Raw genomic sequence first — 22,832 nt, 5'->3', positions numbered from 1 at the left:
CATAATAATATTTGTCTTTTTTTTTTAAATTTAAATTGCCTTCATATTTTCTTGCACAACAGATTTGTTCCCAAAGATTATGAGAGTTTATTTGCATCTTCTGTAGATTTGGACGTCTCTAGTGATGTTGGTATCAAACTTGATATTCTTTGTGATCCTTTCATATGGTTTGTTGATCAGGGTTATAATCTGAATAAAACACAGGACAAAAATGTCATTATTTAAATGGCGCCACTACCAAGAATGTCTCGGAGCCCATGCAGGTCCAAAGCAAAGAAATACCGGCGGCAGACAGTTTGTTTGGGCGGAGAATCATGAAAACAAAACTTTCGAATGTCTCGGAGTTCATTCACCAGGCTCTGTGGATTGATGGAAGGAGTTTTCAATCTGAAGGAAAATCTTGTTCAGATGAATGTTGCTATTCTGGACTAGCTTGCCTGTTGTGTGGAATACTGAGATACTGCTTATCTTCAGTTTGGGGTGCACAAATGCAGCGTGGAGAGGTTTGTGTGCACTTACTTTTTCTTGTAATTTACCTGCTTCATTCTCTTCCATCTCATTTGTATGTTGTTCAGGAGTCCGAATTAAGCCTGCATTCTCCATTTCCTTAAGCCACCTTCTTAAACAAATCTCTCTTTCCTTCTCCCATCCACGCACTTCAAAATGTTTCGTTCTTTTAATTTGTGAGACAGATAAATGGTCTCCTCTTGATTACATTTGTTGCCTATGTTTTTATTGAATGATATCTGCTCCCGGGTCATATCCCGTGCGTTGAGACCGGCACATGCGCGATACGAAGGATCTACTCGAGAGTTCTGGGGCCGTACTTATCAAGCTTCTTAGAGTGCCATTTTACACTTAAGTCCTGAGAATTTGTGAAATTTAGTCCTACTCTCAAACTTAAGAATAAAAGCTTTTTATCAACGTTGTTAAGTCTAAGGATCACTCCTACTCTCCACGATATTTAAGAGACCTTCAGAGGTGTCTTAAGTGGTTAGGAGTTGCCAGCAGGGGATGACACTGAGGCGAGAGAGACGTGCGCGAACGTTCAGGGAACGGAACAATGTTTTTTTTTTTTTTTTATGACGAGCAGCTGATCAAACGGTATCGTTTAGACAGAGCGGATATTATTTTTGTCACAGATTTAATACTTTTCGATTCCTTGTTGATTTCTGCATGTGTCTGCAGTGGGCTAGTATATATAGAGCCACCCACACCAGTTTCAAATTAGTTGCCTAACTAATGAATTGGAAAGAAAATGTTATGACAGTAGCGTATGTGTGTGGCCGTGAGGTGAGTGACGTCAGTGAGTGTGTGGGCGATAGAAGAGAGGGAGCGGTAGCGTGAGTGCCGGCGGGGACTAGTTTGTTTTGTATTATTTTGTAGTTTATTGTCAAAATATACACTCCCATTGTCCACTTAAATATTTCCAAGATATTTCTTTATTCTTAGACAAGGGATTCCCTTCCGTGATTGGTCATTTCTATGGACACAGAAATGACGTTACCTAAAATTCCGTTTACGGCACATAGTAATGTCGTAATTCAGCTCTGAGTGTGACACTTAAGATTCAGTCCTACACTTCGCTGAAAGTGTGAGTAAGACGCTTGATAACTAACTTTTAAGTGCAGCTTTCAGGGAAGAATTTATTTACTCTTAAGTCAACTCTTAGCAGACTTCTTAGGAGTAATTCTAAGAAGCTTGATAAGTACGGCCCCTGGTTTTCAATCTCATGACCCAGGTGTGTTAGTCCGTCTTTTCAAAAACCGAATACGATCGGATGAATGTGTTTTCATGGGTTGTAGGACGCCTTCTTTTAGACTAATTTAGTGCATGGGCACGTACTGACTAACACAAATGATCATTACGTTTATATTATTCTGCTGGAAAACAAATGTCCCCAAGTGACGACTGATGCAAAGAGTTTATCCCTTTGCAGCCTTTTTAAAGACATGTCAGAAATAGGATAAGGAATAAGTGATTACATTTTGTCGGTGATTCGGATCAGTCAGAATATTTGTAAGTGTTTCTTTACTATTGGCTTGGTGGAGGTCTGCACTCTCCATGTGCTTTTCTAGTTATGGTATTGGTTTATTTCCAACATGCATACAGTTACAATATGGTACGTCTTGTAGTCCATGTAGTGTGTGAATGTGTGTGTGAATGGATGAATGTGGAACTACTGTCAAAGCAATTTGAGTACCTTGAAGGTAGAAAAGCGCTATACAAGTATAACCCATTTATCATTTATTATGTACATGTCCAAAATGGAGTAGGACAAAACAGAGCTTATTCTACTACCGGAGGAGGCTATATTTTCAACACTCCCCGTTTCCTGTTAAAAACATAACTATGGGCTGCACTTTGGACACCCCCGCTGTAGGCTACGAGGAGCTAGCAGCTACACAACAGCTTAGCTAAAACAGCACATTTAAGCATACCAGATAATTATAGTTGCTAATTACGTACACAAAGTTTCCAAAACAGAAGTAAAACTTGGTAATATTGCGATTCTGTCTTGGTGGTCCTTCTTACCCAACATATGTCATCCGAAAGAATTTGGGATTGACCAGTGTATTTTATTCCCTGAGAGAAAGATAAGTTAAATTTAAAGTACCAATGATTGTCACACACACACACCAGGTGTGGTGAAATTTGTCCTCTGCATTTGAACCATCCCCTTGTTCACCCCCTGGGAGGAATCATTTTTGGTGATTTAACCCCCAATTCCAACCCTTGATGCTGAGTGCCAAGCAGGGAGGTAATGCATCCCATTTTTATAGTCTTTGGTATGACTCGGCCGGGGTTTGAACTCATGATCTACCGATCTCAGGCCACTGACTGGTCCGACGCAACACTATCCTGTGTTTTATTAATATATTGAGAAACAAAACGAGAGTCAAAGTCCTTGGTATACTTTGTGGTATTCTGGCGCATGGGTGGGAGATGAGGGGGTTCGTGTAAAACTGTAATCTGGATCATGCGAGCAGGCTGCTGTACAAACACATTTTGTTGTCAATGACAAATTTATATTGGGTGTAATCAGTCACCCGCCTTTTCTAAAGTTTACACATCATTGTAGCGACGATCTTTTCAATCGCGGTCCAGCACTAACTTCCTCGAGTCAGTTTTGGTCGATCTTTTTCTTCCTGACACGACAATTTATTTTTTTTATTTTTTATTTCAGCCTTCGTTCAGTTCTCACAGACAAGGCAATGAGAGGCTGACAGTCGGTCTGCGGTTCAATCCAAACATAAGAAAGAAGCACTGAGTGGTCAGACCATAGAAAGCTGAAGCATGTGGCTACTTTCAATGTAATTAGCCTTTTTATAACGGGACACGGTCTCGACTTGCCAAGTCTGCGGCTGATTTCAAGTCGATTGCGATGTAACATTAGTACTTTGGCAATTGTATCCAAAATGGACATGTGCATAATCAGTAATCCAATTTATTTTCATTTGGAATGTAGGATCTTTTGTTCCATTTTGTGATTTGGCAAGTGACACATTCATGCTGATGCAATTTGAAGTCCGAGACATTTGTGGACATCAGTTACAACATTTTGAGTTGCACACACATGCACGATCCATCAAGAGTCAAATATGGCAGGAAAAACCGTTTCCAGGTTTCAAATTAGAAGGCTGATAGTGCTAGTGATTCACTCTCTGCTTCCTCTTGTTTTATTACACCCTCTCCTTATGCGCCTACGACTGAAACCTGATCCTCACGTTGGAAGAAAACCATTCATTCTAATTTCAAAAGATCAAGTTACTGCCCCGTTTTTAAACCTTTTTTGAGCCAAGGTACAATTTTTGCGTTGACAAAATGCGGAGGCACACCTCCAGCAGACATCATTAAAGAAACTAAACTCAGTTGACAGTAAAAAGTCGTTAAGTCGCAATTGTTGGGTATGACTTTAAAGCATAACCAAGCATGCATCACTATAGCTCTTGTCTCAAAGTAGGTGTACTGTCACCACCTGTCACATCACACCCTGACTTATTTGGAGTTTTTTGCTGTTTTCCTGTGTGTAGTGTTTTACTTCTTGTCTTGCGCTCCTATTTTGGTGGCTTTTTCTCTTTTTTTGGTATTTTCCTGTAGCAGTTTCATGTCTTCCTTTGAGCGATATTTCCCACATCTACTTTGTTTTAGCAATCAAGAATATTTCAGTTGTTTTTATTAGAGATGTCCGATAATGGCTTTTTTGCCGATATCCGATATTGTCCAATTCTTAATTACCGATTCCGATATCAACCGATACCGATATATACAGTCGTGGAATGAACACATTATTATGCCTAATTTTGTTGTGATGCCCCGCTGGATGCATTAAACAATGTAACAAGGTTTTCCAAAATAAATCAACTCAAGTTATGGAAGAAAATGCCAACATGGCACTGCCATATTTATTATTGAAGTCACAAAGTGCATTATTTTTTTTTAACATGCCTCAAAACAGCAGCTTGGAATTTGGGACATGCTCTCCCTGAGACAGCATGAGGAGGTTGATGTGGGCGGGGTAGCGGGGGGTGTATATTGTAGCGTCCCGGAAGAGTTAGTGCTGCAAGGGGTTCTGGGTATTTGTTCTGTTGTGTTCATGTTGTGTTACGGTGACAAATGTGTTTGTCATTCTTGTTTGGTGTGGGTTCACAGTGGCGCATATTTGTAACAGTGTTAAAGTTGTTTATACGGGCACCCTCAGTGTGACCTGTATGGCTGTTGACCAAGTATGGATTGCATTCACTTGTGTGTGTGAAAAGCCGTAGATATTATGTGACTGGGCCGGCACGCAAAGGCAGTGCCTTTAAGGTTTATTGGCGCTCTGTACTTCTCCCTACGTCCGTGTACACAGCGGCGTTTTAAAAAGTCATACATTTTACTTTTTGAAACCGATACCGATAATTTCCGATATTACATTTTAAAGAATTTATCGGCCGATAATATCGGCAGTCCGATATTATCAGACATCTCCAGTTTTTATCCTTCATTGTGGGGACATTGTCGATTGTCATGTCATGTTCGGATGTACATTGTGGACGCCATCTTTGCTCCACAGTAAGTCTTTGCTGTCGTCCAGCATTCTGTTTTTGTTTACTTTGTAGCCAGTTCAGTTTTAGTTTTGTTCTGCATAGCTTTCCCTAAGCTTCAATGCCTTATCTTAGGGGCACTCACCTTTTGTTTATTTTTGGTTTAAGCATTAGACACCTTTTTACCTGCACCCTGCCTACCGCTGTTTCCGACATCTACAAAGCAATTAGCTACCTGCTGCCACCTACTGATATGGAAGAGTATTACACGGTTACTCTGCCGAGCTCTAGACAACAACAACACATCATTTGCAGACTATAATTACTGCTTTGCAAAAAAGTATTTTGAACCCAAACAGGTGAAATGACATCATCTCCCACGGCACACCAGACGGTGTGGTTGAAAAACACTGAGTTACAGTATTGTGTCCTCCGTCTGAATTAAAATGATTAGATAACGTTGGTGTCACAACAGAATGACATTACCTGAGAGTTTGGACTGTTGGCTGGCGTAGCTGGAAGTCCGTGAGTGGCCGCAGCCGCCGAGATCTTCAGACGCCACAGGACACTTGACTTCTCGACTCTCTGTTGTCATTTTTTTTTTAAAGAAAGAAAAATCCAACATATGAGATCCTGTTAAGTCTGTGTATGTGTTTGGTGCAACAACATCACAGCACCATGATCCATTTTTAAATGAATATATTCCTGAACTCCAGGGCTATTCAACTAGTGGCCTGGAGGCCAGAATCCTACCCAGGAATGACAGCATACCCGCCCCCAGATTTACTTCAAAACTTGGAAGACAAACATTTTTGCAGCAAATTCCTAAAAACACTAGAGTTTTCATGTTTATAGAGGAACTTGGACCACTGTAAACATATTGGCAAACACTGAGGTCCAAACTTCTGATTTACATAACAGTTGTTCTTCAATCGGTTCTCCTATTTTTGGCAGTTACATTTTTTCTGTAATGTGATTTATTTAACTAAGGTGTTGCTGTAGCTTGTTTACTTCAAATGCAGTCTGCAGTCATTTGTTCAGCTTCTTCAATTATACTAGTAGTGTTCCTCAAAGTTCCATTTTAGGTCCTCTTTTTCATCATGCAACAAGCTTGCTTAGGCACACAAACCTGGTGTACTTAGACTTAGACAAACTTGAATGATCCACAAGGGAAATTGTTCCACACAGTAGCTCAGTTACAAAGAATGGGAAGGATAATGCAGGTATAAAGTAGACTAAAAATGTACCATAGTAGCAATATCAAATATAACATATGTAATATTTACATATTATATATACAGTATATAATATATACTGATACAGTCATGGTCAAAAGTATACATACAGCAATGTTAATATTTGCTTACATGTCCCTAAGGCACTTTTGGTAGCCATCCACAAGCTTCTGCTGGAATTTCTGACCACTCCTCTTGACAAAATTGGTGCAGTTCAGCTAAATGTGTTGGTATTCTGACATGGACTTGTTTCTTCAGCATTGTCCACACGTTTAAGTCAGGACTTTGGGAAGGCCATTCTAAAACCTTCATTCTAGCCTGATTTAGCCATTCCTTTACCACGTTTGAGGTGTGTTTGGGGTCATTGTCCTGTTGGAACACCCAACTGCGCCCAAGACCCAACCTCCGGGCTGATGATTTTAGCTTGTCCTGAAGAATTTGGAGGTAATCCTCCTTTTTCATTGTCCCATTTCCTCTCTGTAAAGCACCAGTTCCATTGGCAGCAAAACAGGCCCAGAGCATAATACTACCACCACCATGCTTGACGGTAGGTATGGTGTTCCTGGGATTAAAGGCCTTACTTTTTCTCCTCCAAACATGTTGCTGGGTATTGTGGTCAAACAGTCAATTTTTGTTTCATCACAAGGCATCTTCTGTGTGACAATATGACAAATGAGTGTGCTTACTGTTGGCTTCATTATGCATTACTGAATGTTCCACCAGTTTCTGGACAACATATCCAAGGTACAATCAAAAAGAGATTCTTCATCTCAATGGGACTTTCCTGGGTAAATAAAGTGTCAATAGAAAATTACAAGACCTGACGATCACAAAAAATGTTCCCATTTATTGGTATACACAGACCGAGATATCACATCTTCACTACCAAATAACGTGTGGTTTCTTCTCAAAAAATGCTCAAAGCTGACAATCCCAGTCTGACAAAACAAAGCCCAAATGTGCTTAGCAATTAATACTAGAACATTGAAAATGATGGGTAAAGAGCATTATCTACAGCCCCCATAAACGTACTTACTTACACACCGTCCTATTTTTAGCCATGTGAGAGGCTACAGTGTCAGAGCATATTGTAGCTAATCCAAGGGAGAGTTTGTTTCAATTATACATAAAAGAGCTGCATTACATTCAGAATGCACTAACTAAAGGAGTATTTTCTTTATTTTAGATACAATTACATGCTTGTAGAATATATGCCTCTAAATGTTCTCCTTCATCCAGGTCATTGATTCTTAGGGCACTGAATCAATCGCAACTGGATTGTTCAGGTGGTCTTAGATGACATACAGTATTTACCTCTGATCAGAGCATGCTTCATCAGTTCATGCTCAAAGACTACATACAACAGCACTAGTCTACATGTACAGTCGTGGTCAAAAGTTTACATACACTTGTAAAGAACATAATGTCACGGCTGTCCTGATTTTCCAATACTTTCTACAACTCTTATTTTTTTGTGATAGAGTGATTGGAGCACATACTTGTTGGTCACACAAAACATTCATGAAGTCCTTCATACCGACAGCCATCAGACCGTATAATGCATATAATCCTTTAAACTGTACATGTACTGTAAATGTATAATGTATTTATATTATTCACATGTGAATAATGCTGTACAATAGACTGTATTTATATTATTCACATGTGAATAATGCTGTATAATAGACTGTATTTGTTATTCGCATGTGAATAATGCTGTATAATAGACTGTATTTATATTATTCACATGTGAATAATGCTGTATAATATACTGTATTTATATTATTCACATGTAAATAATGCTGTATAATAGGCTGGATTTGTTATTCACATGTGAATAATGCTGTATAATAGACTGTATTTATGTTATTCACATGTGAATAATGCTGTATAATAGACTGTATTTATGTTATTCACATGTGAATAATGTTGTATAATACTGTATTTATATTATTCACATGTGAATAATGCTGTATAATACTGTATTTATGTTATTCACATGTGAATAATGCTGTATAATAGACTGTATTTATGTTATTCACATGTGAATAATGCTGTATAATAGACTGTATTTATGTTATTCACATGTGAATAATGCTGTATATTAGACTGTATTTATGTTATTCACATATGAATAATGCTGTATTATAGACTATATTATTCACATGTGAATAATTCTATATAATAGACTGTATTTATGTTATTCACATGTGAATAATGATGTATAATAGACTGTATTTATGTTATTCACATGTGAATAATGCTGTATAATAGACTGTATTTATGTTATTCACATGTGAATAATGCTGTATAATAGACTGTATTTATGTTATTCACATGTGAATAATGCTGTATATTAGACTGTATTTATGTTATTCACATATGAATAATGCTGTATTATAGACTATATTATTCACATGTGAATAATTCTGTATAATAGACTGTATTTATGTTATTCACACGTGAATAATGCTGTATAATAGACTGTATTCATCTGGTGGTGTCAGAAGAGTATAACATACAATGGAATTTGGGGGAAAAAAGTGTAAAAATAAGAATTAGCATGTCACTAAACATGAAGTACATGTTTGTTACTTATGGACTAAGTACATCATATCAAAATATGATTCTTAGTTTTTATTCTAATTAGGGTCCAATAAGCCCAAATAGCAAAGAGAAATAAAAAACAGCATGTAAACAAACAGCTTGAGCCTTCAAGGCCTACTGAAAGCCACTACTAGCGACCACGCAGTCTGATAGTTTATATATCAATGATGAAATCTTAACATTGCAACACGTGCCAATACGGCCGGGTTAACTTATAAAGTGACATTTTAAATTTCCCGGGAAACTTCCGGCTGAAAACGTCTATGTATGATGATGTATGCGCGTGACATCAATGGTTGAAGCGGAAGTATTGGGACACATTGTATCCCAATACAAACAGCTCTGTTTTCATCGCAAAATTCCACAGTATTCTGGACATCTGGATTGGTGAATCTTTTGCAAATTGTTCAATTAACAATGGAGACTGCAAAGAAGAAGGCTGTAGGTGGGATCGGTGTATTAGCGGCTGGCTGCAGCAACACAACCAGGAGGACTTTGAGTTGGATAGCAGACACGCTACCGTGAGTACAGCTTTGGCTTCCAAACATTTGATCGCTTGCCCGTACGTGCGTGGCGATATGTGCATGTCACGTACGTAACTTTGGGGAAATATATGTTTCTTGCCGACTCTGATGGCGGCCGGGGTGTCGTCGAAAGCTACAACGCCGCCGCTCCGCTGTCCTCACCTGTCCTCACCTGTCTGGGTTGACTTCCTCCGTCTCCGGGCCGCCGACCGCATCGATGATCGGGTGAAGTCCTTCGTCGCGCCGTCGATCGCTGGAACGCAGGTGAGCACGGGTGTTGATGAGCAGATGAGGGCTGGCGTAGGTGAAGAGCTAATGTTTTTAGCATAGCTCTGTTGAGGTCCCATAGCTAAGTTAGCTTCAATGGCGTCGTTAGCAACAGCATTGCTAGGCTTCGCTAGGCTGGAAAGCATTAACCGTGTAGTTACATGTCCATGGTTTAATAGTATTGTTGATCTTCTGTCTATCCTTCCAGTCAGGGGCTTATTTCGTCTGTTTCTATAAGCAGTTAAGCCCGATGCTATCACGTTAGCTCCGTAGCTAAAGTGCTTCACCGATGTATTGTAGTGGAGATAAAAGTCACTGTGAATGTCCATTTCACGTTCTCCACTCTCATTTTCAAGAGGATATAGTATCCGAGGTGGTTTAAAGTACAAATCCGTGATCCACAATAGAAAAAGGAGAGAGTGTGGAATCCAATGAGCCAGCTTGTACCTAAGTTACGGTCAGAGCGAAAAAAGATACGTCCTGCACTGCACTCTAGTCCTTCACTCTCCCGTTCCTCATCCACGAATCTTTCATCCTGGCTCAAATTAATGGGGTAATCGTCGCTTTCTCGGTCCGAATCGCTCTCGCTGCTGGTGTAAACAATGTGCAAATGTGAGGAGCCTTTCAACCTGTGACGTCACGCTACTTCCGGTACAGGCAAGGCTTTTTTTTATCAGCGACCAAAACTTTATCGTCGATGTTCTCTACTAAATCCTTTCAGCAAAAATATGGCAATATCGCGAAATGATCAAGTATGACACATAGCATGGATCTGCTATCCCCGTTTAAATAAGAACATTTCATTTCAGTAGGCCTTTAAGAAGTTAATTATAAAAAGAACCAGTGAAAATCAAGTTTCCAGAGAAAAAGATTGAGATTCTATTTTTGGCCAAAATTGTGCAGCCCTTGCGCACACAATGAAAAAAGTCATTTGTCATTATATATGGAACAGACTTTAATCTATTTGCTCTCAAGTCTTGGTGACGTTCACTTGAGTCAATGTTCTGGAAGAGTCAGCAAGCGAGAAGTAATGGTTTTTTTTTTCTTTCATGAGCACTAATAAAATGTAACTGCTGGAACTATTGTAGGTAAGAGTTGTCACCAGAGCCCAGAATAATTCTGAATGATGCTCCGTCTTGCATCCCGCTCGCTCTAACTGGACCGTGACTTTTATCAGCAGTCCCTTTTCTACCACTTATTGTGTTCAGGGTCACAGGAAGCTCGAGCTGGGTGAAAGGCGGACTAGGCTTTAGAGTGGATTGCTTGGCAGTCAATCACAGAAGCAGACAAGCATTCACACAATCTCTGTGGTCAGGCCAGTCACTCACTAGACCTTCAGTGACAGACTTTCTTCATTTAAAGTAGATTGCAAAGCATGCTTGGGGACTAAATGCTACTTTAATAACGGTTTTATGTCACTGAAATCTGCACGTTATCCTCTACCTTCCAGTGTGTGTGTCAGGTTTCTTTCCGGTCGTTGCATGAGTCAAGAGTAAATGACTCTTTCAGTCATTCAGCAGAATGACCTCTGTTCCTTTGCTACACTTACAATGTAGCAGTACATTGTCCTATGTTAGATTAGACTACAGGTCAATATTTGCCAATTTTCTACTTATTTAAAAAAAAAAGTGTTTTACATTTTTACATAATTTAAAGGCCTACTGAAAGCCACTACTACCGACCACGCAGTCTGATAGTTTATATATCAATGATGAAATCTTAACATTGCAACACATGCCAATACAGCCGGGTTAACTTATAAAGTGACATTTTAAATTTCCCGCTAAACTTCCGGTTGAAAACGTCTATGTATGATGACGTATGCGCGTGACGTCAATCTTTGAAATGGAAGTATGCGGACACATTGAATCCAATACAAAAAGCTTGGTTTTTATCTCAAAATTCCACAGTATTCTGGACATCTGTGTTGGTGAATCTTTTGCAATTTGTTTAATGAACAATGAAGACTGCAAAGAAGAAAGCTGTAGGTGGGATCGGTGTATTAGCGGCTGGCTGTAGCAACACAACCAGGACTTTGAGTTGTTATAGCAGACGCGCTAGCCGACGCTAGCCACCGACCGCATCTGTGATCGGGTGAAGTCCTTCGTCGCTCCGTCGATCGCTGGAACGCAGGTGAGCACGGGTGTTGATGAGCAGATGAGGGCTGGCTGGCGTAGGTGGATAGCTAATGTTTTTAGCATAGCTCTGTGAGGTCCCGTTGCTAAGTTAGCTTCAATGGCGTCGTTAGCAACAGCATTGTTAAGCTTCGCCAGGCTGGAAAGCATTAACCGTGTAGTTACATGTTCATGGTTTAATAGTATTGTTGATTTTCTGTCCATCCTTCCAGTCAGGGGTTTATTTATTTTGTTTCTATCTGCAGTTAAGCACGATGCTATCACGTTAGCTCCGAAGCTAAAGTGCTACTACTTTAGCTATGTATTGTCGTGGAGATAAAAGTCACTGTAAATGTCCATTTCGCGTTCTCAACTCTCATTTTCAAGAGGATATAGTATCCGAAGTGGTTTCTTTCTTTCTTTCTTTCTTTTAGTTTATTTCGTTTAAAATACAAATCCGTGATCCACAATAGAAAAAGGAGAGAGTGTGGAATCCAATGAGCCAGCTTGTACCTAAGTTACTGTCAGAGCGAAAAAAGATGCTTCCTGCACTGCACTCTAGTCCTTCACTCTCACGTTCCTCATCCACGAATCTTTCATCCTGTCTCAAATTATTGGGGTAATCGTCGCTTTCTTGGTCCGAATCGCTCTCGCTGCTGGTGTAAACAATGGGAAAATGTGAGGAGCCTTTCAACCTGTGACGTCACGTCACGCTACTTCCGGTACATGCAAGGCTTTTTTTTATCAGCGACCAAAAGTTGCGAACTTTATCGTCGATGTTCTCTACTAAATCCTTTCAGCAAAAATATGGCAATATCGCGAAATGATCAAGTATGACACACAGAATGGATCTGCTATCCCCGTTTCAATAAAAAAATGTCATTTCAGTAGGCCTTTAACATTTCCCTAAGTATAAAATCTCAACATAAAACAAGCAGGTGATTTTTTTGTTTTGTTTTTTTGCACATTCTGTATTTTGTCTTGCTGCTGGTTTTGCTTACTTGTGGATTTTTTTACAATCTTTAAATTATTCTCTTTAAATTAATTACATGTCACAAAATTCCATTAAAAAAGCATTGTTTTTAAACAAAATTAATGTTTTTTGGGGGGTTTTTTGTACCGTAATTTGGCGACGGTATGAGTTCAAATGTAAACGACACCCATCCCTACTTGTGACCCACAACAGGATAAGGAGTAAAAATTGCATGACTAATAATACATGTCTAAACATTGATCTGGTATACACAGTGGTGGTCAAAAGTGTACATACACTTGTAAAGAACATCATGTCATGGCTGTCTGGAGTTTCCAATCATTTCTACAACTCTTATTTTTTTGTGATTGGAGCACATACTTGTTGGTCACAAAAAACATTCATGAAGTTTGCTTCTTTTATGAATTTATTATGGGTCTACTGAAAATGTGAGCAAATGTGCTGGGTCAAAAGTATACATACAGCAATGTTAATATTTGCTTACATGTCCCTTGGCAAGTTTACCTGCAATAAGGCACTTTTGGTAGCCATCCACAAGCTTCTGCTGGAATTTTTGACCACTCCTCTTGACAAAATTGGTGCAGTTCAGCTAAATGTGTTGGTTTTCTGACATGGACTTGTTTCTTCAGCATTGTCCACATGTTAAAATCAGGACTTTGGGAAGGCCATTCTAAAACCTTCATTCTAGCCTGATTTAGCCATTCCTTTACCACTTTTGAGGTGTGTTTGGGGTCATTGTCCTGTTGGAACACCCAACTGCGCCCAAGACCCAACCTCCGGGCTGATGATTTTAGCTTGTCCTGAAGAATTTGGAGGTAATCCTCCTTTTTCATTGTCCCATTTACTCTCTGTAAAGCACCAGTTCCATTGGCAGCAAAACAGGCCCAGAGCATAATACTACCACCACCATGCTTGACGGTAGGCATGGTGTTCCTGGGATTAAAGGCCTCACCTTTTCTCCTCCAAACATATTGCTGGGTATTGTGGCCAAACAGCTACATTTTTGTTTCATCTGACCACAGAACTTTCCTCCAGAAGGTCTTATCTTTGTCCATATGATGTCAGATGAAACAAAAATGGAGCTGTCTTGCCACAATACCCAGCAATATGTTTGGAGGAGAAAAGGTGAGGCCTTTAATCCCATGAACACCATCCCTACCGTCAAGCATGGTGGTGGTAATATTATGCTCTGGGCCTGTTTTGCTGCCAATGAAACTGGTGCTTTACAGAGAGTAAATGGGACAATGAAAAAGGAGGATTACCTCCAAATTCTTCAGGACAACCTGAAATCATCAGCCCGGAGGTTGGGTCTTGGGCGCAGTTGGGTGTTCCAACAGGACAATGACCCCAAACACACCTCAAAAGTGGTAAAGGAATGGCTAAATCAGGCTAGAATGAAGGTTTTAGAATGGCCTTCCCAAAGTCCTGACTTAAACGCGTGGACAATGCTGAAGAAACAAGTCCATGTCAGAAAACCAACACATTTAGCTGAACTGCACCAATTTTGTCAAGAGGAGTGGTCAAACATTCCAGCAGAAGCTTGTGGATGGCTACCAAAAGCGCCTTATTGCAGGTAAACTTGCCAAGGGACATGTAAGCAAATATTAACATTGCTGTATGTATACTTTTGACCCAGCACATTTGCTCACATTTTCAGTAGAATAGGGATGATGTTTGATAAGAAACTATTGAGTTCAAGCCTATTATCGAATCCTCTTATCGAACCGATTCCTTATCGATTCTCTTATCGAGTCCAGATAGGTTGTTGTATATGGAAAAAAACACACAATATTTGGTTTAACAAAAGCTCACTTTATTATATAAGAAAAAAATAAAATCTAATAAATAAATAAATATTGACTGTTACCCCCCTAAAAAAAATAAAATAAAATAAATAAATATTGACTGTTGTTACCCGAAGTATATTAAGTGGGATTTTTCAGAAAAACAAATATATACAGTAACACAAAAACAAGCTGTCTCTGTGATCACTATAGGTGTATAAATAATAATATAGTGTTAAATAAAATCAGTCCCTTGGGCACAAAACTGAAAATAATACAGCTCTCCAAAAAGTGCACTTCTGCTGCTATTTGACATAACTGTTTGTTATGATGCTTTGACATTTTTGCACTTTATTTCTTTATTGAAAGAAAATTCTATGAAGAGAAAAGTTGTTTGCAAATGTGGTTACAATGCTAAACAATTAAAAGTTAAAGCTAAAAAAAAAGAAATACACTTTATTGAGTTAACATTATTTCTTTATAGGGGGAAAGATGTTATGAGCTAGGGAATATAACAACTACACTACCCATCATGCAACGGAAGTGACGAGCATGCGCGGTAGCCCCGAAAAGTGTTGTTGCATGTCGCCACCCGGCAGCTAAGAATGAGGTTATGAGCACGCTGTGAAAGTAAACGTCAAGAAGTCAGCCAACACGCCTCGTCTGCATTATTTATAATTAGACAGACAACACATATACAGTGTGATTTTGTAACGTTTACAAGAAAAGAAAAACAAAAGTTAAAAAAGGGAGATGTGTTGTGTATATATGTATGTGCTGCGGTTGCTTTAAGAAGGTTGCGACAGCTGCCGTAAAGGAGGTGCGTTGCTAGCCTGGTTGCTATGTTTCCGGTGGGTCGTAAAAGTGTTCTTCATGAGTTTGTACCCTGCTCAAATCTCTCAGTAAAGTTATTCATTGGATTATACCTTTTGTTTTGAACTTTATTACACCTTGGAGCGCTTTTTCCGGTCCATTGTTTTTCCTGCTTTCGCTATCTGCGCCTAATGACTGAGCTACGTGACATCATTTCTTGTGATGTCCCACGGGGCATTTCTTGTCGGGACGGGATTCGTTCCCAGGGATTCGAATAAAGAACCAGCTCTTTTTCTTTACTATAGTAGTCTCGATAACGGGTACCGGTTCTCAAAAAGGGATTCGAGTCTGAGGACTCGGTTCTTTTCTTATCGAACAACCGGGAAAATCGGTTTCGAGTATCATCCCTACAGTAGACCCATAATAAATTCATAAAAGAAGCAAACTTCATGAATGTTTTTTGTGACCAACAAGTATGTGCTCCAATCACAAAAAATAAGAGTTGTAGAAATGATTGGAAACTCAAGACAGCCATGACATGATGTTCTTTACAAGTGTATGTAAACTTTTGACCACGACTGTACATATTCTCTCCTGTGCCAGGCTCGAGTCAGGTCATGTGTATTGAAAAAGAAGCAACATTGCTCCTGACTATAACACAAATGTACATGTTTTTGAGTGAAATGACTAAGCAAAGATCAGGGCATTTTGTCTCACCAGAAGAGGCTGTTGGTAAGTCCCCTCCCCGCCTCTCTTCCAGCAGGCTCTCCCCATCACCCTGGATCCCAATCACTGTCGCAGTCGAAGGAGGCCTGATGGAAAAAAAAGAACATATATTGAGTCAGCAAAAAGTTACAAAGTGTCAGGAAATGTCAAATAACATAAATTAAAGTATTTGTATTAGGACAAATATTACACCAGAGCTGATAGTGAATATTTAGTTCAGGCTATGCATATGAAGGGTACATCATTTGGCAAAAAGTATAGAATGCAGAAGTAAAGAATGATTTTCAGGTCAAAACTTTGCCTCAGGCTGAGCCACATTTTTCTCTGTGGCCAAATATACTCACTGAACGGAAGAAAATAGGACAACTGAATGTATGCTATGTGAAGACGGCACTAAACACGTGCATTAATGTTACCAAACAAGATGGGGAGGTAAACGTCTACATAAGTGTGAATTCTTATCTGAACTAGTATGGTGTCTTTCTCAGCCACAGCATAAGAGCCTCAGAACACCAGGGCGGTCCAGTGAGGGGCATTTTGTACTCCCTCGTCCCAGGAAGAATGCTTTGCAGAAATCTTTTATTTATAGATCTTTATCGCTCTGGAATAACCTGCCTCGAATTCTCACCAGCATTGAAAGTAAACAGGTTTTTAAAAAGAGAGTAATATTTTATCTGAGTCTTTAAATTTGTTTGCTCGTTGATGATTTGTTTGGTTTTATATTGTGTAGTTATATTTATATGGTAATTATTATTCTGTGACTGTAAATTGTTTGCTTGTTTTTTTATTGATGCTTTTATTTTATTTGTATTTTTTTTCTGTATTGTGTAGTTATAATTATATGCTTTTACTTGTAATTGTATTGAATTGTGGACCCCAGGAAGACTAGTGGGTTGTTGAGGCAACCAGCTAATGGGGATCCTTAATAAAAATCAAATCAAAATCAAAATCAAATCAAAATCAGCCAAGGTCAATGCAATAAAATGTTAAATGGAGCCGCCACAACATTAAACATGTTTAATTGAATCTTGACTGATGCTTCAGCACGTTTCATACAGTCATTTTAGTACTCTGTGTGATGTGCAGGAAGTAATAGCAAAACTTCCCCAAACAATTTGAGTATACAGTAGCTCACTCAGTTCAGTGTAAAAAAAAAAAAAAAGGTACTTTGACTTACGTTTTAAAACAAGGATCGCCTGACATGAGCTGAGTAGTGATAATAACCTGTGAAAGGGAATAAAACATGATTAATGTTAGAAGTGAGGTGCTTCAGCTACACTTTACAGTCTTAATAGCACTAGCATAGCATCAGTGTGTGGATGTGGACTAATATGTAAACTTTCTCTTCTGTCCAAGAGTCTGCAATAATCATCTTCCTACAAAACAATGAATTTAAAACATCTTTCCACGAAGTCAGCACTAGTCAAAGTTACCAGCGACATCTTTTGCTTCAGCCAAAGGTCATGTCTCTGTGCTGGTCTTGTTAGACCTGAGACCAACATGTCGTTGAATCAAAACCACCCTAAATTGGTTAAAATACAGTTTGTCTGTACGCTAATGGTTTTCTAAATAATACAAACCCCGTTTCCATATGAGTTGGGGAATGGTGTTAGATGTAAACATAAACGGAATACAACGATTTGAAAATCCTTTTCAAGCCATATTCAGTTGAATATGCTACAAAGACAAAATATTTGATGTTCAAACAGATAAACATTTTTTTTGTTGCAAATAATCATTAAATTTAGAATTTGATGCCAGCAACACGTGACAAAGAAGTTGGGAAAGGTGGCAATAAATACTGATAAAGTTGAGGAATGCTCATCATACACTTATTTGGAACATCCCACAGGTGAACAGGCAAATTGGGAACAGGTGGGCGCCATGATTGGGTATAAAAGTAGATTCCATGAAATGCTCAGTCATTCACAAACAAGGATGGGGCGAGGGTCACCACTTTGTCAACAAATGCGTGAGCAAATTGTTGAACAGTTTAAGAAAAACCTTTCTCAAGCAGCTTTTGCAAGGAATTTAGGGATTTCACCATCTACGCTCCGTAATATCATCAAAGGGTTCAGACAATCTGGAGAAATCACTGCACGTAAGCAGCTAAGCCCGTGACCTTTGATCCCTCAGACTGTACTGCATCAACAAGCGACATCAGTGTGTAAAGGATATCACCACATGGGCTCAGGAACACTTCAGAAACCCACTGTCAGTAACTACAGTTGGTCGCTACATCTGTAAGTGCAAGTAAAAAATCTCCTATGCAAGGCAAAAACCGTTTATCAACAACACCCAGAAACGCTGTCTGCTTCGCTGGGCCTGAGCTCATCTAAGATGGACTGATACAAAGTGGAAAAGTGTTCTGTGGTCTGACGAGTCCACATTTTAAACTGTGGACGTCATGTCCTCCGGACCAAAGAGGAAAAGAATCATCCGGATTGTTATAGGCGCAAAGTGTAAAAGCCAGCATGTGTGATGGTATGGGGGTGTATTAGTGTCCAAGACATGGGTAACTTACACATCTGTGAAGGCGCCATTAATGCTGAAAGGTACATACAGCTTTTGGAGCAACATATGTTGCCATCCAAGCAACGTTACCATGGACGCCCCTGCTCATTTCAGCAAGACAATGCCAAGCCACGTGTTACATCAACGTGGCTTCATAGTAAAAGAGTGTGGGTACTAGACTGGCCTGCCTGTAGTCCAGACCTGTCTCCCATTGAAAATGTGTGAAGCCTAAAATAGCAGAAGGGAGACCCCCGGACTGTTGAACAACTTAAGCTGTACATCAAGCAAGAATGGGAAAGAATTCCACCTGAGAAGCTTCAAAAATGTGTCTCCTCAGTTCCCAAACCTTTACTGAGTGTTGTTAAAAGGAAAGGCCATGTAACACAGTGGTGAACATGCCCTTTCCCAACTACTTTGGCACGTGTTGCAGCCATGAAATTCTAAGTTAATTATTATTTGCAAAAAAAAAATTAAGTTTATGAGTTTGAACATCAAATATGTTGTCTTTGTAGTGCATTCAACTGAATATGGCTTGAAAATGATTTGCAAATCATTGTATTCCGTTTATATTTACATCTAACACAATTTCCCAACTCATATGGAAACGGGGTTTGTAATAAAAACATGCGGATAAAAGTCATCAGTGTGTGAATGGGTGAATGTGGAAATATTGTCAAAGCGCTTTGAGTACCGGTAAAAAAGCGCTATACAAGTTTGATCCATTTACCATTTTACCAGTACTGTTCATTAGTTGTCATTCTTCCTCTAGGCCGGGGGTCGGCAACCCGCGGCTCTAGAGCCGCATGCGGCTCTTTAGCGCCGCCCTAGTGGCTCTCTGGAGATTTTTCAAAAATGTATGAAGAATGGAAAAAGATGAGGGGGAAAAAAAATCTATTTTTTTGTTTTAGTATGGTTTCTGTAGGAGGACAAACATGACACAAACCTCCCTAATTGTTATAAATCACACTGTTTATATTAAACATGCTTCACTGATTTGAGTATTTGGCGAGCGCCGTTTTGTCCTACTTATTTTGGCGGTCCTTGAACTCACCTTATAGTTTGTTTACATGTATTGATTGATATAACTGGTATAACTTTCTCCGACTTTCTAGGACGTGTTTTATGCCACTTTTTCTGTCTCATTTTGTCCCCCAGACTTTTAACGTTGTGCATGAGTGCACAAAGGTGAGTTTTGTTGATGTTATTGACTTGTGTGAAGTGCTAATCAGACATATTTGGTCACTGCATGACTGCAAGCTAATCGATGCTAACATGCTATTTAGGCTAGCGATGTGTACATATTGCATCATTATGCCTCATTTGTAGCTATATTTGAGCTCATTTAGTTTCCTTTAAGTCCTCTTAATTACATTTATATCTCATGACACATGTAATATGGCTTTTAATTTTTTGCGGCTCCAGACAGATTTGTTTTTGTATTTTTGGTCCAATATGGCTCTTTCAACATTTTGGGTTGCCGACCCCTGCTCTAGGCCAGGTGTGTCTGAAGTAGGGCTGGGCGATATATGGAATATACTCGATATATTGCGGGTTTGTCTCTGTGCGATACAGAAAATGACTATATCGTGATTAGGGCTAAATGATAAATAAATGATAAATGGGTTATACTTGTATAGCGCTTTTCTACCTTCAAGGTACTCAAAGCGCTTTGACAGTATTCCCACATTTACCCATTCACACACACATTCACACACTGATGGCGGGAGCTGCCATGCAAGGCGCTAACCAGCAGCCATCAGAGGCAAAGGGTGAAGGCGGCAACTAACAACTAAGTTGATAATCGATTAATCTGTCGATTATTACTTCGATTAATCGATTAATAATCGGATAAAATAGACAAACTACATTTCTATCCTTTGCAGTATTTTATTGAGAAAAAAAACAGCATACTTATTTTGATTATTGTTTCTCAGCTGTTTGTACATGTTGCAGTTTATAAATAAAGGTTTATTTTTAAAAAAAAGTAGCCTCTGCGCATGCGCATAGCATAGATCCAACGAATCGATGACTAAATTAATCGCCAACTATTTTTATAATCGATTTAATCGATTAGTTGTTGCAGCCCTAATCGTGATATTGGAGTATATATATAGTATATACGTTGCTTTTAGCTGCGGGCATTACACTACAGGCTCTTCTCACTCTTTCTTGTCTATCCTTCTCACAGAGACATAAAACAAGCGCACCTTCTTACATACGTCACATTCTGTCACGCGTGCAACCTCATACGCCCTCGCCGAGCAGACAGGTAGCGGCATGGGTAACGTTAGCTGTGATGCTAGCGGTGCGGTGCGAGTGGTAATACAAGAGAAAGAAGGTGCTAATCTGGTAACAAATGAAGGAAGAAGAATTAATTCCCAAGACAAACAGCAGGGGGTCCATCGTCTGGCGGTGGTTTGGCTTCAAGCGGGAAGATGTTGAACAGACAACAGTAATATGTCAAGTATGCGGCAGAAGCGTTGCTACAAAAAGTAGCAGCACTGCTCATTTGTAGCATCATTTGAAAAGTCACCCGCTAGAGAATGAAGAGTGCTTGAAACTCCGCATGTCAACATCTCTGTTCGGTGCCACACCCACAAAATGCCCTAGCAACCATTTCCACATCAACACCGTATGAAACAAATAGTCAACAACAGAAGGAGATAACGTCCGCAAGAACCTACCACATAGTGTTATTTGATTTCCTATTATGCAGCTCATTTTTATTTGACACTTATTGAAATATCTTGTGCACAAAAGTGCACTTTATTAGTTTTAAACTATTGTAGTGGCGTTCTGTACAAAAAGTGCACTTTAATTTAGTGTTGTTTTGATAAGTCATCTTAGTGACATCATGCACAAAAGTGCACTAATAGCTTGTTTTAAAATGTCTCTGACAATCTTGCACTTTCTGTTTTGAAATGACATGAATGTTTGTGCCACTGCTTAATAACTGTTTTATAAATACATTTTTGCTAAATTGACTTCCCGTATTTTTCAGACTAAGTCGCAGTTTTTTTCATAGTTTGGCCGGGGGTGCGACTTATACTCAGGAGCGACTTATGTGTGAAATGATTAACACATTAGCGTAAAATATCAAATAATATTATTTATCTCATTCACGTAAGAGACTAGACGTATAAGATTTCATGGGATTTAGCGATTAGGAGTGACAGATTGTTTGGTAAACGTATAGCATGTTCTATACGTTATAGTTATTTGAATGACTCTTACCATAATATGTTAGGTTAACATACCAGGCACGTTCTCAGTTGGTTATTTATGCCTCATATAACGTACACTTATTCAGCCTGTTGTTCACTATTCTTTATTTATTTTAAATTGCCTTTCAAATGTCTATTCTTGGTGTTGGCTTTTATCAAATACATTTCCCCAAAAAATGTGACTTATACTCCAGTGCGACTTAACGTATTTCCTTGAATAGCCGCCAGGGCGCTAATTAATTTAAAACCCTCTTCTCACTTCTGCGCTTACCAAAGGCATGCGGGATAGGCAAGCATGCGCTAATTATTTTAAAACCTCTTCTCCCTCCGGCGCTTACCTTATCATGAAAAGCACATTTAATAAAAAAAAACATTATTATGGTCTTACCTTTACTTATAAATGAGTCCATGTAATGCCCTATGTTAAAAGTGCAAGCAAACGATCGCTTCCTTGTTGCTGCTTGTTGTCTTCTTCTGCAGCACCGGTCTTCTGCAGTACCGGTAGTCGCAAGAAGGATCACTAGCGCCCTCTACCACCAGGAGGCGGGAGTCATTTAATGACTCATATTTGACACACGCAGCTACGGTATATTAATAAAATATAGCTACTTACTGTTCTTTTTAGCATATTCAATAGCTTGGACCTTAAATCCTACTGAATAGCTCTGTATCTTCTTCCCTTTATGCGATTTTAAATTATTGAAATTAGCCTCCCCCATTTTGGAAAATGATGCCTTGAAAGGTGAAGTGTCACTCGTGACGTGACGAGTTTGACCCAGCGGTGAAACGAGGCATACCGGTTTTTCAAAATAAAGTGCTTTGAAAGACGCAACTCCAACAACAAAAAGTCAGCTCTCCACCACTACAAACTAACAATATTATTAATAAGAATTGCAATTACCGGTATATAATAACACAATATTGATATTTTTCTTCCCTTAATGCGATTTCAAATGACTGAAATCAGCTTCCTCCATTTTGAAAATGATGACAGGGGAAGTGT

At 39.2% G+C, this 22,832-nt stretch overlaps 2 protein-coding genes across 5 annotated transcripts in view; one reads left to right on the top strand and one right to left on the bottom strand.

Annotated features, from left to right (window-relative positions):
- Positions 1-22,832, bottom strand: part of LOC133635401 (EEIG family member 2-like) — an 86,670-nt gene that overhangs the window by 33,483 nt on the left and 30,355 nt on the right. Inside the window, exons 5-8 of one of the 2 annotated variants that reach the window (XM_062028571.1) lie at positions 17,269-17,315; positions 16,083-16,177; positions 9,566-9,646; positions 5,514-5,612 (exon numbers count right to left, since the gene is read on the bottom strand). In XM_062028571.1, coding sequence (XP_061884555.1) covers positions 5,514-5,612; positions 9,566-9,646; positions 16,083-16,177; positions 17,269-17,315 — 322 coding nt within the window. The remainder of the gene's footprint in view (positions 1-5,513; positions 5,613-9,565; positions 9,647-16,082; positions 16,178-17,268; positions 17,316-22,832) is intronic. The other variant, XM_062028572.1, reaches the window with a different exon arrangement.
- Positions 1-22,832, top strand: part of henmt1 (HEN methyltransferase 1) — an 84,972-nt gene that overhangs the window by 53,286 nt on the left and 8,854 nt on the right. Inside the window, exon 10 of one of the 3 annotated variants that reach the window (XM_062028577.1) lies at positions 16,129-16,972. The exons of 1 other annotated variant lie outside the window; for it this stretch is intronic. The gene's annotated coding sequence lies outside the window, so the exon portion shown is untranslated. Of the gene's footprint in view, positions 1-16,125; positions 16,973-22,832 lie in introns of those variants that run through there. One more of the 3 variants, XM_062028575.1, reaches the window with a different exon arrangement.

This window comes from Entelurus aequoreus, linkage group LG19 (genome assembly GCF_033978785.1).
Source record: "Entelurus aequoreus isolate RoL-2023_Sb linkage group LG19, RoL_Eaeq_v1.1, whole genome shotgun sequence".
In the NCBI taxonomy this organism is placed as follows: Eukaryota; Metazoa; Chordata; class Actinopteri; order Syngnathiformes; family Syngnathidae; genus Entelurus; species Entelurus aequoreus.
Note: the sequence above shows the minus strand (reverse complement) of the source record. Positions and strands in the feature narration are given on the sequence as shown.